Here is a 15,099-nt window from a genome sequence, read left to right on the forward strand (position 1 = left end):
TAAAAAGCATTTTTCATGTCTTAAAGGTGCAGTGTTGTATTTTGAGACAGGCTTGAATAAGCTAAGTAGCCAATAGGCAGAGGGCAGCATAATTTGTCTGATTCTCTGTAATAATGGTATGGGAATAATAATGCATTTTACTTTGTAAAGTGGTTTCTTGCATCAAACAACACAATATTTTCAGTCCCCTCCTTGTCTGAAGGACCAGTGGACAAACAGGTTAATGCCAAGCCCTGCATGTTGGTTTTCTCTAAAGTCTGATGGAATGTAGGGCTACATTGAACACCACACATTGGCTGCTACTGTAGACTGAATGATAAAACAGCTATTTCCATGTTAAAATGTTATGGGATGCATTTTCTCCATAGTTTTTGATGGTAGGCCACTCTGGTAGGCCTACATTATGATCAAATAGCCACAGTAGCCTACTTGGCCACTGTTAAAACTGTAATTTAAAACGGATACAGCCTCAGTGTTCACAGTAAACATGCGCTGGAAGTTGCACCGAAATTTCACAACCTTCAAGTTTGCGCTCAGCAGCCCTGAAATTTGCTCAGTGCCTACATTTTTTTGAGGGAACATTGCTGATCAACACGCTAGCCAACCCACCTGTGTTGGCGTATCCCAACTTCGACTTAGCATTCACGCTTTCACAACGATGCCTCAGAGAAGGGCCAACGCCAGGAAGGGAGGTTGAAGGTTCTTGGATACGGCTCAAGGACGCTCACACCAGCCCGAGAGAAACTACAATCTCCATTCTGGGAAACTGGAGTTCCTCGCTTTGAAATGTGCACAACGTTAAAAGACCATCTGTTCTATGCGCCCCACTTCACCATTTACACTGATAATAATCCTCTCACTTATGTCATGAGTACCGCAAAATTCAACGCTGTTGGCCACCGCTGGGTGAAAGAGCTGTCAGATTTCCGGTTTGACATAAAATACATCAACATTGACACCTTGTCACCCTTGCCTCTTGACATAAACAAATGTGACCACATGTTCTGAGGAACTGTCACAGGATGTTGTCCACGGCACCTGGGAAGGGAGCAAGGCTGCTTAGAAGAACTACGTTGAGGCCTCCCGAGTGGCGCAGCGGTCTAAGGCACTGCAGTGCTCGAGGCGTCACTACAGACCCGAGTTCGATCTCGGGCTGTGTCGCAGCCGGCCGCGACCGGGAGACCCATGAGGCGACGCACAATTGGCCCAGCGTCGTCCGGGTTAGGGGAGGGTTTGGTCGGCCGGGATTTCCTTGTCCCATCGCGCTCTATCGGCTCCTGTGGCGGGCCGGGCGCATGCACGCTGACTTCGGTCGCCAGTTGTACAGTGTTTCCTCCGACACATTGGTGCAGCTGGCTTCCGGGTTAAGCGAGCAGTGTGTCAAGAAGCAGTGCGGCTTGGCAGGGTCGTGTTTCGGAGGACGCGTGGCTCTCGACCTTCGCCTCTCCCGAGTCCGTACGGGAGTTGCAGCGACGGGACAAGACTGTAACTACCAACTGGGGATCGAAAATAAAGAAAAAGGACGTTGCCTGGGTTACAGCTTCTCAGGGTGCTGACCAACGACCACGTGAACTTCTACCAACGATAGGTCATGATGAGCTGACTGAAGCACAGTGAGAGGACCAGGCCATTGGAGAAGTAATCCATTTGAAAGAAGACAACAGGACACTTGACAATGACACACAGAGAACAGTGAATGGGGCTTACAAGGATATTACTACATGAGTAAACTTCACTTGGAAGATGGATTAGTATCGAAGGACAAGTGAGAAATGACAGTTGTTCTCCTCGTTAAGTACTGTACTGAAGCATCTACATGATGACCTGGGCCATGGAGTGCTCAACCTCGCGAGGGAACGATTTTATTGGCCATTTCTGAAGAGAGAGATTGAGGAATATGTCACAAGCTGTCCTTATATAAAAAAAAAGAAACCAGTTGTCCGAGCTCCCAGGGGAAGCATCATGTCTAGCTTTCCCCTAGAGCTTGTCTGTATTGATTACCTGCACCTAGAAACCAGCCGAGGTGTCTATGAGTATATCCTAGTAGTAGTAGATCATTTTACAAGGTTCGCTCAGGCCTACCCCACAAAGAACAAGTCCGGTCGGACTGCAGCCGAATGCATCTTTAAAATGATTTCATCCCGAGGTTTGGTTCCCCGTCAAAGTTACATCATGACCAAGGCAGTGAGTTTGAAAATGAGCTCTTCAGAACTCTCCAGAAGCTTTCAGGTGTTGGGTCATTCCAGAACGTCACCCCTACCGCTCTCAAGGCAAGCCCGCAGAGAGGTTAAACAGGACATTACTTTAACAGGATGTTACTACAGACGTTAAGGACACTGGAAGAGAAGGAGAAGTGGAGGGATCACTGATGGTGCGTATAACTGCTTGTGATTACACCCTAGATCAGCTAGATACAGGCGAGAGTGTGCAAGGCAGTATTGAATGGGTCACTGTCTGTCATCTCAAATCTTTCTCTCGACCTGTGTGCACCTATGTTGTAAACTTTAATTCATAGGCTAGGTTGTAGCAACCTCATGATGGGTAGAGGGAAAATGTGAGTATCATGTAGTAGCCTAAACCTATTGATGTTACATTGAACTGGGCGAATTGTCAAAAGCAACCCACTCGTAACACAGCCACCTGGTGCAGCCAGGCAGTCAATGGCTCAGTGTTCCAAAACTGTTCACCTGTTTCTACACTGAACAAAAATATGATCGAAACATGCAACAATTTCATAGATATTACTGAGTTACATTTCTTATGAGGAAATCGGTCAATTTAAATGAATTCATTAGGCCCTAATCTATGGATTTCACATGACTGGGAATACAGATATGCATCTATAGATCACAGATACCTTTAAAAAAATCAGAAAACCAGTCAGTACTTGGTGTGCATCATGCAGCGCGACACATCTCCTTCGCATAGAGTTAATCAGGCTGTTGATTGTGGAATGTTGTCCCACTGCTCTTCAATGGCTGTGCGAAGTTGCTGTTAATTGGCGGATCCTAGATCAGTACCTAATGGTTAGGGGGAAGGACTGGGGGAGAGGAAACGGATCCTAGATCAGTACCTAATGGTTAGGGGGAAGTACTGGGGGAGAGGAAACGGATCCTAGATCAGTACCTAATGGTTAGGGGGAAGTACTGGGGGAGAGGAAACGGATCCTAGATCAGTACCTAAAGGGAAAACTTCACACCGGAGCATTGAGATATCATGGCTCTTGGGTTCCATGTTTTTACACACATTTTGTTGTTTATTTTCCAAACATATAATGCAGTTCGCAGTTTTCCCAAACAAAAACAATAACTGATATTTATGCAAATAATATTATCAAACTAAAAAAAACAAAAAAAAAACATGCTTCTAAAAAGTATATTGTAAATGCTTCTTCCATCGTAACGTCGTTATGAAATATTTTTGGAGAGAAAACACGATTTGGGTCCCTCCACAGGGGATGAATAGAGCTGGTTGGTTTATGTACACAGAGAGTTTACCCCCATACAGCTTAGTGATAAATCCGTGGTTGAGATGAATGAACGAAGGTGTTACTACGCCATGTTGTACTGAACTAGACTGAGCTAATAGAATGTCAGTGTGACGCAGTGTTGGGGTCAATAGAATTCCTACTAAGTTAATTGATGGTTTTCTATGAGTGTATATGATACACTACTGGATGCTTAAAGATGTCACAGCACACAGGAAGTCCTCCTCAGAGAGAGAAGGTTCAGAGATCATTCCACTTCCTGAACTGAAGAGGAATGGGACCCCCAAGCCTGCTGTAAATGATAACCATTTCTCGGACAACAGTACGAAAGCCAACCAGACTAGAGAGAGAGATGGGTAATAATGAGATGAAGTCTGTCTTCAGGTTACTAATAGAATGTCGTTAGGTCATATCAGATGTTTGCCATGGCTACCAGATCAGTCAGGTGACAGCGACATTATTAAAAGTTCTGTACCAAATGGCACTCTTTTCCCTATATAGTGCACTACCTTTGACCCGAGCCCTGTGTATTGCACTATATAGGGAGCCATTTCAGACACACCCTATGTCAACGGATACAGCAGGATCATGGGTTCATATAAAACAAAGCTTCTTGATATTCCAAACCCATGGTGTCAGTCGACAAAGATTTTTAAAAAAACAAAAAAACAAGAAGCCCTCCGTACGTACACAATGGTAATATATCTTCAAAAGCCTCCTACCCGTCCCGTTCCCAACCCAGCTCCCTGTACCCCAGATACAAAAAGACAATCCAACGTCGCCACAGTTATCCAGAGCTGGTAGAAGGTATACCCTGGAACCACTACCTCAGTAAGAGGACCCTACACCAGGGACTATCTGACAGGACCACAGGCTAGTCACAACACCTTCAGACAGCAAGTCGTAATACATTCAGGACGTCCCAAATGGTACCCTCTTCCATATGCAGTGCACTACTTCAGACCAGGGTCTGTAGGGCTGTGGTCAAAGCAGTCCACTACATGGAGAATAAGCTGCCATTTGTGACCCAGTCTCAGAGTTTAGTCAGGTGGTGTGAAATTGAACTACCACTGGTCGACATCAGGGCTGTGTTCAGTAGGGTGCAACACTGAACACCACCCTGGTACCACCCCACTGAACACCACCCTGGTACCACCCCACTGAACACCACCCTGGTACCACCCCACTGAACACCACCCTGGTACCACCCCACTGAACACCACCCTGGTACCACCCCACTGAACACCACCCTGGTACCTTGCTACTGCAGTTCCATCCCCAGTAATGCTTATGAAGATGTTATGCCTTGCTCGTGGATGAGTCAGGTTTTCCTTATCTAGGCCCCCTATACTAACATGTTACCAACTAATATACACCAGACATGGTTAAAGAGAGAGATGTAGAGATCAGAGAGAGAGAGATATAGAGATCAGAGAGAGAGATCGGAGAGAGATCAGAGAGAGAGATCAGAGAGAGAGATCAGAGAGAGATCAGAGAGAGAGATCAGAGAGAGAGAGGGAGATGTAGAGATCAGAGAGAGATATAGAGATCAGAGAGAGGGAGATGTAGAGATCAGAGAGAGAGAGATGTGGAGATCAGAGAGAGAGAGATGTGGAGATCAGAGAGAGAGAGATCAGAGAGAGAGAGATGTAGAGATCAGAGAGAGAGATGTAGAGATCAGAGAGAGAGAGATGTGGAGATCAGAGAGAGAGAGATGTGGAGATCAGAGAGAGAGAGATGTGGAGATCAGAGAGAGAGAGATCAGAGAGAGAGAGATGTAGAGATCAGAGAGAGAGAGATGTAGAGATCAGAGAGAGAGAGATGTGGAGATCAGAGAGAGAGATGTAGATATCAGAGAGAGGGAGATGTAGAGATCAGAGAGAGAGATGTAGAGATCAGAGAGAGAGATCAGAGAGAGAGAGAGGTAGAGATCAGAGAGAGAGATCAGAGGGAGATGTAGAGATCAGAGAGAGAGAGATGTAGAGATCAGAGAGAGAGAGATGTAGAGATCAGAGAGAGAGAGATGTAGAGATCAGAGAGAGAGAGATGTAGAGATCAGAGAGAGAGAGATGTAGAGATCAGAGAGAGAGAGATGTAGAGATCAGAGAGAGAGAGAGATGTAGAGATCAGAGAGAGAGAGATGTAGAGATCAGAGAGAGAGAGATGTAGAGATCAGAGAGAGAGATGTAGAGATCAGAGAGAGAGAGATGTAGAGATCAGAGAGAGAGATCAGAGGGAGATGTAGAGATCAGAGAGAGAGAGATGTAGAGATCAGAGAGAGAGATCAGAGGGAGATGTAGAGATCAGAGAGAGAGAGATGTAGAGATCAGAGGGAGATGTAGAGATCAGAGAGAGATCAGAGGGAGATGTAGAGATCAGAGAGAGAGAGATGTAGAGATCAGAGAGAGAGAGATGTAGAGATCAGAGGGAGATGTAGAGATCAGAGAGAGAGATGTAGAGATCAGAGAGAGAGATCAGAGGGAGATGTAGATATCAGAGAGAGAGAGATGTAGAGATCAGAGAGAGAGAGATCAGAGAGAGAGAGATCAGAGAGAGAGAGATCAGAGAGAGAGATCAGAGAGAGGGAGATGTAGAGATCAGAGAGAGAGAGATGTAGAGATCAGAGAGAGAGAGATGTAGATATCAGAGAGAGAGAGATGTAGAGATCAGAGAGGGAGAGATGTAGAGATCAGAGAGAGAGAGATGTAGATATCAGAGAGAGAGAGATGTAGAGATCAGAGAGGGAGAGATGTAGATATCAGAGAGAGAGAGATCAGAGAGGGAGAGATGTAGAGATCAGAGAGAGATGTAGAGATCAGAGAGAGAGAGATGTAGAGATCAGAGAGAGAGAGATCAGAGAGGGAGATGTAGAGATCAGAGGGAGATGTAGAGATCAGAGAGAGAGAGAGATCAGAGAGAGATATAGAGATCAGAGAGAGAGAGATCAGAGAGAGAGATGTAGAGATCAGAGAGGGAGATGTAGAGATCAGAGAGAGAGAGATGTAGAGATCAGAGAGAGAGAGATGTAGAGATCAGAGAGAGAGAGATGTGGAGATCAGAGAGGGAGATGTAGAGATCAGAGAGAGAGAGATCAGAGAGAGAGAGATGTAGAGATCAGAGAGAGATGTAGAGATCAGAGAGAGAGATGTAGAGATCAGAGAGAGAGAGATGTAGAGATCAGAGAGAGAGAGATGTAGATATCAGAGAGAGAGAGATGTAGAGATCAGAGAGGGAGAGATGTAGAGATCAGAGAGAGAGAGATGTAGAGATCAGAGAGGGAGAGATGTAGATATCAGAGAGAGAGAGATCAGAGAGGGAGAGATGTAGAGATCAGAGAGAGATGTAGAGATCAGAGAGAGAGAGATGTAGAGATCAGAGAGAGAGAGATCAGAGAGGGAGATGTAGAGATCAGAGGGAGATGTAGAGATCAGAGAGAGAGAGAGATCAGAGAGAGATAGAGATCAGAGAGAGGGAGATCAGAGAGAGAGAGATCAGAGAGAGAGATGTAGAGATCAGAGAGGGAGATGTAGAGATCAGAGAGAGAGAGATGTAGAGATCAGAGAGAGAGAGATGTAGAGATCAGAGAGAGAGAGATGTGGAGATCAGAGAGGGAGATGTAGAGATCAGAGAGAGAGAGATCAGAGAGAGAGAGATGTAGAGATCAGAGAGAGATGTAGAGATCAGAGAGAGAGATGTAGAGATCAGAGAGAGAGAGATGTAGAGATCAGAGAGAGAGAGATGTAGATATCAGAGAGAGAGAGATGTAGAGATCAGAGAGGGAGAGATGTAGAGATCAGAGAGAGAGAGATGTAGATATCAGAGAGAGAGAGATGTAGAGATCAGAGAGGGAGAGATGTAGATATCAGAGAGAGAGAGATGTAGATATCAGAGAGAGAGAGATGTAGAGATCAGAGAGAGAGAGATGTAGAGATCAGAGAGAGAGAGATGTAGAGATCAGAGAGAGAGAGATGTAGATATCAGAGAGAGAGAGATGTAGAGATCAGAGAGGGAGAGATGTAGATATCAGAGAGAGAGAGATGTAGAGATCAGAGAGAGAGAGATGTAGATATCAGAGAGAGAGATGTAGAGATCAGAGAGAGAGATCAGAGAGGGAGATGTAGAGATCAGAGGGAGATGTAGAGATCAGAGAGAGAGAGATCAGAGAGGGAGAGATGTAGAGATCAGAGAGAGATGTAGAGATCAGAGAGAGAGAGATGTAGAGATCAGAGAGAGAGAGATCAGAGAGGGAGATGTAGAGATCAGAGGGAGATGTAGAGATCAGAGAGAGAGAGATCAGAGAGAGATATAGAGATCAGAGAGAGGGAGATCAGAGAGAGAGAGATCAGAGAGAGAGATGTAGAGATCAGAGAGGGAGATGTAGAGATCAGAGAGAGAGAGATGTAGAGATCAGAGAGAGAGAGATGTAGAGATCAGAGGGAGATGTAGAGATCAGAGGGAGATGTAGAGATCAGAGAGAGAGAAATGTAGAGATCAGAGAGAGAGAGATGTAGAGATCAGAGGGAGAGAGATGTAGAGATCAGAGGGAGATGTAGAGATCAGAGAGAGAGAGATGTAGAGATCAGAGAGAGAGAGATGTAGAGATCAGAGAGAGAGAGATGTGGAGATCAGAGAGGGAGATGTAGAGATCAGAGAGAGAGAGATCAGAGAGAGAGAGATGTAGAGATCAGAGAGAGATGTAGAGATCAGAGAGAGAGAGATGTAGATATCAGAGAGGGAGAGATGTAGATATCAGAGAGAGAGAGATGTAGATATCAGAGAGAGAGAGATGTAGAGATCAGAGAGAGAGAGATGTAGAGATCAGAGAGGGAGAGATGTAGATATCAGAGAGAGAGAGATGTAGATATCAGAGAGAGAGAGATGTAGAGATCAGAGAGAGAGAGATGTAGAGATCAGAGAGAGAGAGATGTAGATATCAGAGAGAGAGAGATGTAGAGATCAGAGAGGGAGAGATGTAGATATCAGAGAGAGAGAGATGTAGATATCAGAGAGAGAGAGATGTAGAGATCAGAGAGAGAGAGATGTAGAGATCAGAGAGAGAGAGATGTAGAGATCAGAGAGAGAGAGATGTAGATATCAGAGAGAGAGAGATGTAGAGATCAGAGAGGGAGATGTAGATATCAGAGAGAGAGAGATGTAGAGATCAGAGAGAGAGAGAGATGTAGAGATCAGAGAGAGATCAGAGAGAGGGAGATGTAGAGATCAGAGAGAGAGAGATGTAGATATCAGAGAGAGAGATCAGAGAGAGATGTAGATATCAGAGAGAGAGATCAGAGAGAGATGTAGATATCAGAGAGAGAGATCAGAGAGAGGGAGATGTAGAGATCAGAGAGAGAGAGATGTAGAGATCAGAGAGATGTAGAGGGGGGGGGGATCAGTCCATAGTCTCCATTAGACTCCTCCTCCTGGCAGGTCTCGTCCTCCTGGCAGGTCTCGTCCTCCTGGCAGGTCTTGTCCAGGTCTGTGTCCCAAATGGTACTCCAGGTGGTCTACTTGTGCTCCTTTGTGGGGGCGAAGTACAGCTCCATGGGCTTGTTGACCTTCCAGTACTTCTCACTGACAAGCTCCAGAGAGAAAGACCCGTTCAGCACCTAGAGGACCGACAGAGAGCATTGACTGATTGATCGTCCTTCAGACCAGAGTGTTTAGAAACAACACTAGACTAAAGGTCACCTGGGTGACCAGAGTGTTTAGAAACAACATTAGACTAAAGGTCACCTGGGTGACCAGAGTGATTAGAAACACTAGACTAAAGGTCACCTGGGTGACCAGAGTGTTTAGAAACAACATTAGACTAAAGGTCACCTGGGTGACCAGAGTGATTAGAAACACTAGACTAAAGGTCACCTGGGTGACCAGAGTGATTAGAAACACTAGACTAAAGGTCACCTGGGTGACCAGAGTGATTAGAAACACTAGACTAAAGGTCACCTGGGTGACCAGAGAGATTAGAAACACTAGACTAAAGGTCACCTGGGTGACCAGAGTGATTAGAAACACTAGACTAAAGGTCACCTGGGTGACCAGAGTGATTAGAAACACTAGACTAAAGGTCACCTGGGTGACCAGAGTGATTAGAAACAACACTTGACTAAAGGTCACCTGGGTGACCAGAGTGATTAGAAACACTAGACTAAAGGTCACCTGGGTGACCAGAGTGATTAGAAACAACACTAGACTAAAGGTCACCTGGGTGACCAGAGTGATTAGAAACAACACTAGACTAAAAGGTCACCTGGGTGACCAGAGTGATTAGAAACACTAGACTAAAGGTCACCTGGGTGACCAGAGTGATTAGAAACACTAGACTAAAGGTCACCTGGGTGACCAGAGTGATTAGAAACACTAGACTAAAGGTCACCTGGGTGACCAGAGTGATTAGAAACAACACTAGACTAAAGGTCACCTGGGTGACCAGAGTGATTAGAAACAACACTAGACTAAAAGGTCACCTGGGTGACCAGAGTGATTAGAAACACTAGACTAAAGGTCACCTGGGTGACCAGAGTGATTAGAAACACTACACTAAAGGTCACCTGGGTGACCAGAGAGATTAGAAACAACACTAGACTAAAGGTCACCTGGGTGACCAGAGTGATTAGAAACAACACTAGACTAAAGGTCACCTGGGTGACCAGAGATTAGAAACACTAGACTAAAGGTCACCTGGGTGACCAGAGTGATTAGAAACAACACTAGACTAAAGGTCACCTGGGTGACCAGAGTGATTAGAAACACTAGACTAAAGGTCACCTGGGTGACCAGAGTGATTAGAAACACTAGACTAAAGGTCACCTGGGTGACCAGTGATTAGAAACACTAGACTAAAGGTCACCTGGGTGACCAGAGTGATTAGAAACACTAGACTAAAGGTCACCTGGGTGACCAGAGTGATTAGAAACAACACTAGACTAAAGGTCACCTGGGTGACCAGAGCGATTAGAAACAACACTAGACTAAAAGGTCACCTGGTTGACCAGAGTGATTAGAAACACTAGACTAAAGGTCACCTGGGTGACCAGAGTGATTAGAAACACTAGACTAAAGGTCACCTGGGTGACCAGAGTGATTAGAAACACTAGACTAAAGGTCACCTGGGTGACCAGAGAGATTAGAAACAACACTAGACTAAATGTCACCTGGGTGACCAGAGTGATTAGAAACACTAGACTAAAGGTCACCTGGGTGACCAGAGTGATTAGAAACACTAGACTAAAGGTCACCTGGGTGACCAGAGTGATTAGAAACACTACACTAAAGGTCACCTGGGTGACCAGAGAGATTAGAAACAACACTAGACTAAAGGTCACCTGGGTGACCAGAGTGATTAGAAACACTAGACTAAAGGTCACCTGGGTGACCAGAGTGATTAGAAACACTAGACTAAAGGTCACCTGGGTGACCAGAGATTAGAAACACTAGACTAAAGGTCACCTGGGTGACCAGAGTGATTAGAAACAACACTAGACTAAAGGTCACCTGGGTGACCAGAGTGATTAGAAACACTAGACTAAAGGTCACCTGGGTGACCAGAGTGATTAGAAACACTAGACTAAAGGTCACCTGGGTGACCAGAGTGATTAGAAACACTAGACTAAAGGTCACCTGGGTGACCAGAGTGATTAGAAACACTAGACTAAAGGTCACCTGGGTGACCAGAGTGATTAGAAACACTAGACTAAAGGTCACCTGGGTGACCAGAGTGATTAGAAACAACACTAGACTAAAGGTCACCTGGGTGACCAGAGTGATTAGAAACAACACTAGACTAAAAGGTCACCTGGGTGACCAGAGTGATTAGAAACACTAGACTAAAGGTCACCTGGGTGACCAGAGTGATTAGAAACACTAGACTAAAGGTCACCTGGGTGACCAGAGTGATTAGAAACACTAGACTAAAGGTCACCTGGGTGACCAGAGAGATTAGAAACAACACTAGACTAAATGTCACCTGGGTGACCAGAGTGATTAGAAACACTAGACTAAATGTCACCTGGGTGACCAGAGTGATTAGAAACACTAGACTAAAGGTCACCTGGGTGACCAGAGATTAGAAACACTAGACTAAAGGTCACCTGGGTGACCAGAGAGATTAGAAACACTAGACTAAAGGTCACCTGGGTGACCAGAGTGATTAGAAACACTAGACTAAAGGTCACCTGGGTGACCAGAGTGATTAGAAACACTAGACTAAAGGTCACCTGGGTGACCAGAGTGATTAGAAACAACACTTGACTAAAGGTCACCTGGGTGACCAGAGTGATTAGAAACACTAGACTAAAGGTCACCTGGGTGACCAGAGTGATTAGAAACAACACTAGACTAAAGGTCACCTGGGTGACCAGAGTGATTAGAAACACTAGACTAAAGGTCACCTGGGTGACCAGAGTGATTAGAAACACTAGACTAAAGGTCACCTGGGTGACCAGAGTGATTAGAAACACTAGACTAAAGGTCACCTGGGTGACCAGAGTGATTAGAAACAACACTTGACTAAAGGTCACCTGGGTGACCAGAGTGATTAGAAACACTAGACTAAAGGTCACCTGGGTGACCAGAGTGATTAGAAACAACACTAGACTAAAGGTCACCTGGGTGACCAGAGTGATTAGAAACAACACTAGACTAAAAGGTCACCTGGGTGACCAGAGTGATTAGAAACACTAGACTAAAGGTCACCTGGGTGACCAGAGTGATTAGAAACACTAGACTAAAGGTCACCTGGGTGACCAGAGTGATTAGAAACACTAGACTAAAGGTCACCTGGGTGACCAGAGTGATTAGAAACAACACTAGACTAAAGGTCACCTGGGTGACCAGAGTGATTAGAAACAACACTAGACTAAAAGGTCACCTGGGTGACCAGAGTGATTAGAAACACTAGACTAAAGGTCACCTGGGTGACCAGAGTGATTAGAAACACTACACTAAAGGTCACCTGGGTGACCAGAGAGATTAGAAACAACACTAGACTAAAGGTCACCTGGGTGACCAGAGTGATTAGAAACAACACTAGACTAAAGGTCACCTGGGTGACCAGAGTGATTAGAAACACTAGACTAAAGGTCACCTGGGTGACCAGAGATTAGAAACACTAGACTAAAGGTCACCTGGGTGACCAGAGTGATTAGAAACAACACTAGACTAAAGGTCACCTGGGTGACCAGAGTGATTAGAAACACTAGACTAAAGGTCACCTGGGTGACCAGAGTGATTAGAAACACTAGACTAAAGGTCACCTGGGTGACCAGAGTGATTAGAAACACTAGACTAAAGGTCACCTGGGTGACCAGAGTGATTAGAAACAACACTAGACTAAAGGTCACCTGGGTGACCAGAGCGATTAGAAACAACACTAGACTAAAAGGTCACCTGGGTGACCAGAGTGATTAGAAACACTAGACTAAAGGTCACCTGGGTGACCAGAGTGATTAGAAACAACACTTGACTAAAGGTCACCTGGGTGACCAGAGTGATTAGAAACACTAGACTAAAGGTCACCTGGGTGACCAGAGTGATTAGAAACAACACTAGACTAAAGGTCACCTGGGTGACCAGAGTGATTAGAAACAACACTAGACTAAAAGGTCACCTGGGTGACCAGAGTGATTAGAAACACTAGACTAAAGGTCACCTGGGTGACCAGAGTGATTAGAAACACTAGACTAAAGGTCACCTGGGTGACCAGAGTGATTAGAAACACTAGACTAAAGGTCACCTGGGTGACCAGAGTGATTAGAAACAACACTAGACTAAAGGTCACCTGGGTGACCAGAGTGATTAGAAACAACACTAGACTAAAAGGTCACCTGGGTGACCAGAGTGATTAGAAACACTAGACTAAAGGTCACCTGGGTGACCAGAGTGATTAGAAACACTACACTAAAGGTCACCTGGGTGACCAGAGAGATTAGAAACAACACTAGACTAAAGGTCACCTGGGTGACCAGAGTGATTAGAAACAACACTAGACTAAAGGTCACCTGGGTGACCAGAGTGATTAGAAACACTAGACTAAAGGTCACCTGGGTGACCAGAGATTAGAAACACTAGACTAAAGGTCACCTGGGTGACCAGAGTGATTAGAAACAACACTAGACTAAAGGTCACCTGGGTGACCAGAGTGATTAGAAACACTAGACTAAAGGTCACCTGGGTGACCAGAGTGATTAGAAACACTAGACTAAAGGTCACCTGGGTGACCAGAGTGATTAGAAACACTAGACTAAAGGTCACCTGGGTGACCAGAGTGATTAGAAACACTAGACTAAAGGTCACCTGGGTGACCAGAGTGATTAGAAACAACACTAGACTAAAGGTCACCTGGGTGACCAGAGCGATTAGAAACAACACTAGACTAAAAGGTCACCTGGGTGACCAGAGTGATTAGAAACACTAGACTAAAGGTCACCTGGGTGACCAGAGTGATTAGAAACACTAGACTAAAGGTCACCTGGGTGACCAGAGTGATTAGAAACACTAGACTAAAGGTCACCTGGGTGACCAGAGAGATTAGAAACAACACTAGACTAAATGTCACCTGGGTGACCAGAGTGATTAGAAACACTAGACTAAAGGTCACCTGGGTGACCAGAGTGATTAGAAACAACACTAGACTAAAGGTCACCTGGGTGACCAGAGTGATTAGAAACACTAGACTAAAGGTCACCTGGGTGACCAGAGTGATTAGAAACACTAGACTAAAGGTCACCTGGGTGACCAGAGTGATTAGAAACACTAGACTAAAGGTCACCTGGGTGACCAGAGTGATTAGAAACAACACTTGACTAAAGGTCACCTGGGTGACCAGAGTGATTAGAAACACTAGACTAAAGGTCACCTGGGTGACCAGAGTGATTAGAAACAACACTAGACTAAAGGTCACCTGGGTGACCAGAGTGATTAGAAACAACACTAGACTAAAAGGTCACCTGGGTGACCAGAGTGATTAGAAACACTAGACTAAAGGTCACCTGGGTGACCAGAGTGATTAGAAACACTAGACTAAAGGTCACCTGGGTGACCAGAGTGATTAGAAACACTAGACTAAAGGTCACCTGGGTGACCAGAGTGATTAGAAACAACACTAGACTAAAGGTCACCTGGGTGACCAGAGTGATTAGAAACAACACTAGACTAAAAGGTCACCTGGGTGACCAGAGTGATTAGAAACACTAGACTAAAGGTCACCTGGGTGACCAGAGTGATTAGAAACACTACACTAAAGGTCACCTGGGTGACCAGAGAGATTAGAAACAACACTAGACTAAAGGTCACCTGGGTGACCAGAGTGATTAGAAACAACACTAGACTAAAGGTCACCTGGGTGACCAGAGTGATTAGAAACACTAGACTAAAGGTCACCTGGGTGACCAGAGATTAGAAACACTAGACTAAAGGTCACCTGGGTGACCAGAGTGATTAGAAACAACACTAGACTAAAGGTCACCTGGGTGACCAGAGTGATTAGAAACACTAGACTAAAGGTCACCTGGGTGACCAGAGTGATTAGAAACACTAGACTAAAGGTCACCTGGGTGACCAGAGTGATTAGAAACACTAGACTAAAGGTCACCTGGGTGACCAGAGTGATT

The 15,099-nt window shown here is 45.2% G+C and overlaps 1 protein-coding gene across 2 annotated transcripts in view; it reads right to left on the minus strand.

Moving 5' to 3' along the window:
- Positions 1-3,221: 3,221 nt before the first annotated feature.
- Positions 3,222-15,099, minus strand: part of LOC311115236 (E3 ubiquitin-protein ligase RING2-like) — a 139,881-nt gene continuing 128,003 nt past the window's right edge. For both annotated transcript variants that reach the window (XM_084190431.1, XM_084190432.1), the window contains one exon: positions 3,222-9,096. In XM_084190431.1, coding sequence (XP_084046557.1) covers positions 8,995-9,096 — 102 coding nt within the window. In that variant the 3' untranslated portion in view covers positions 3,222-8,994. The remainder of the gene's footprint in view (positions 9,097-15,099) is intronic.

The sequence above is a fragment of the Coregonus lavaretus genome, assembly GCF_964263955.1.
Source record: "Coregonus lavaretus genome assembly, contig: HAP1_SCAFFOLD_361, whole genome shotgun sequence".
NCBI classification, from domain to species: Eukaryota; Metazoa; Chordata; class Actinopteri; order Salmoniformes; family Salmonidae; genus Coregonus; species Coregonus lavaretus.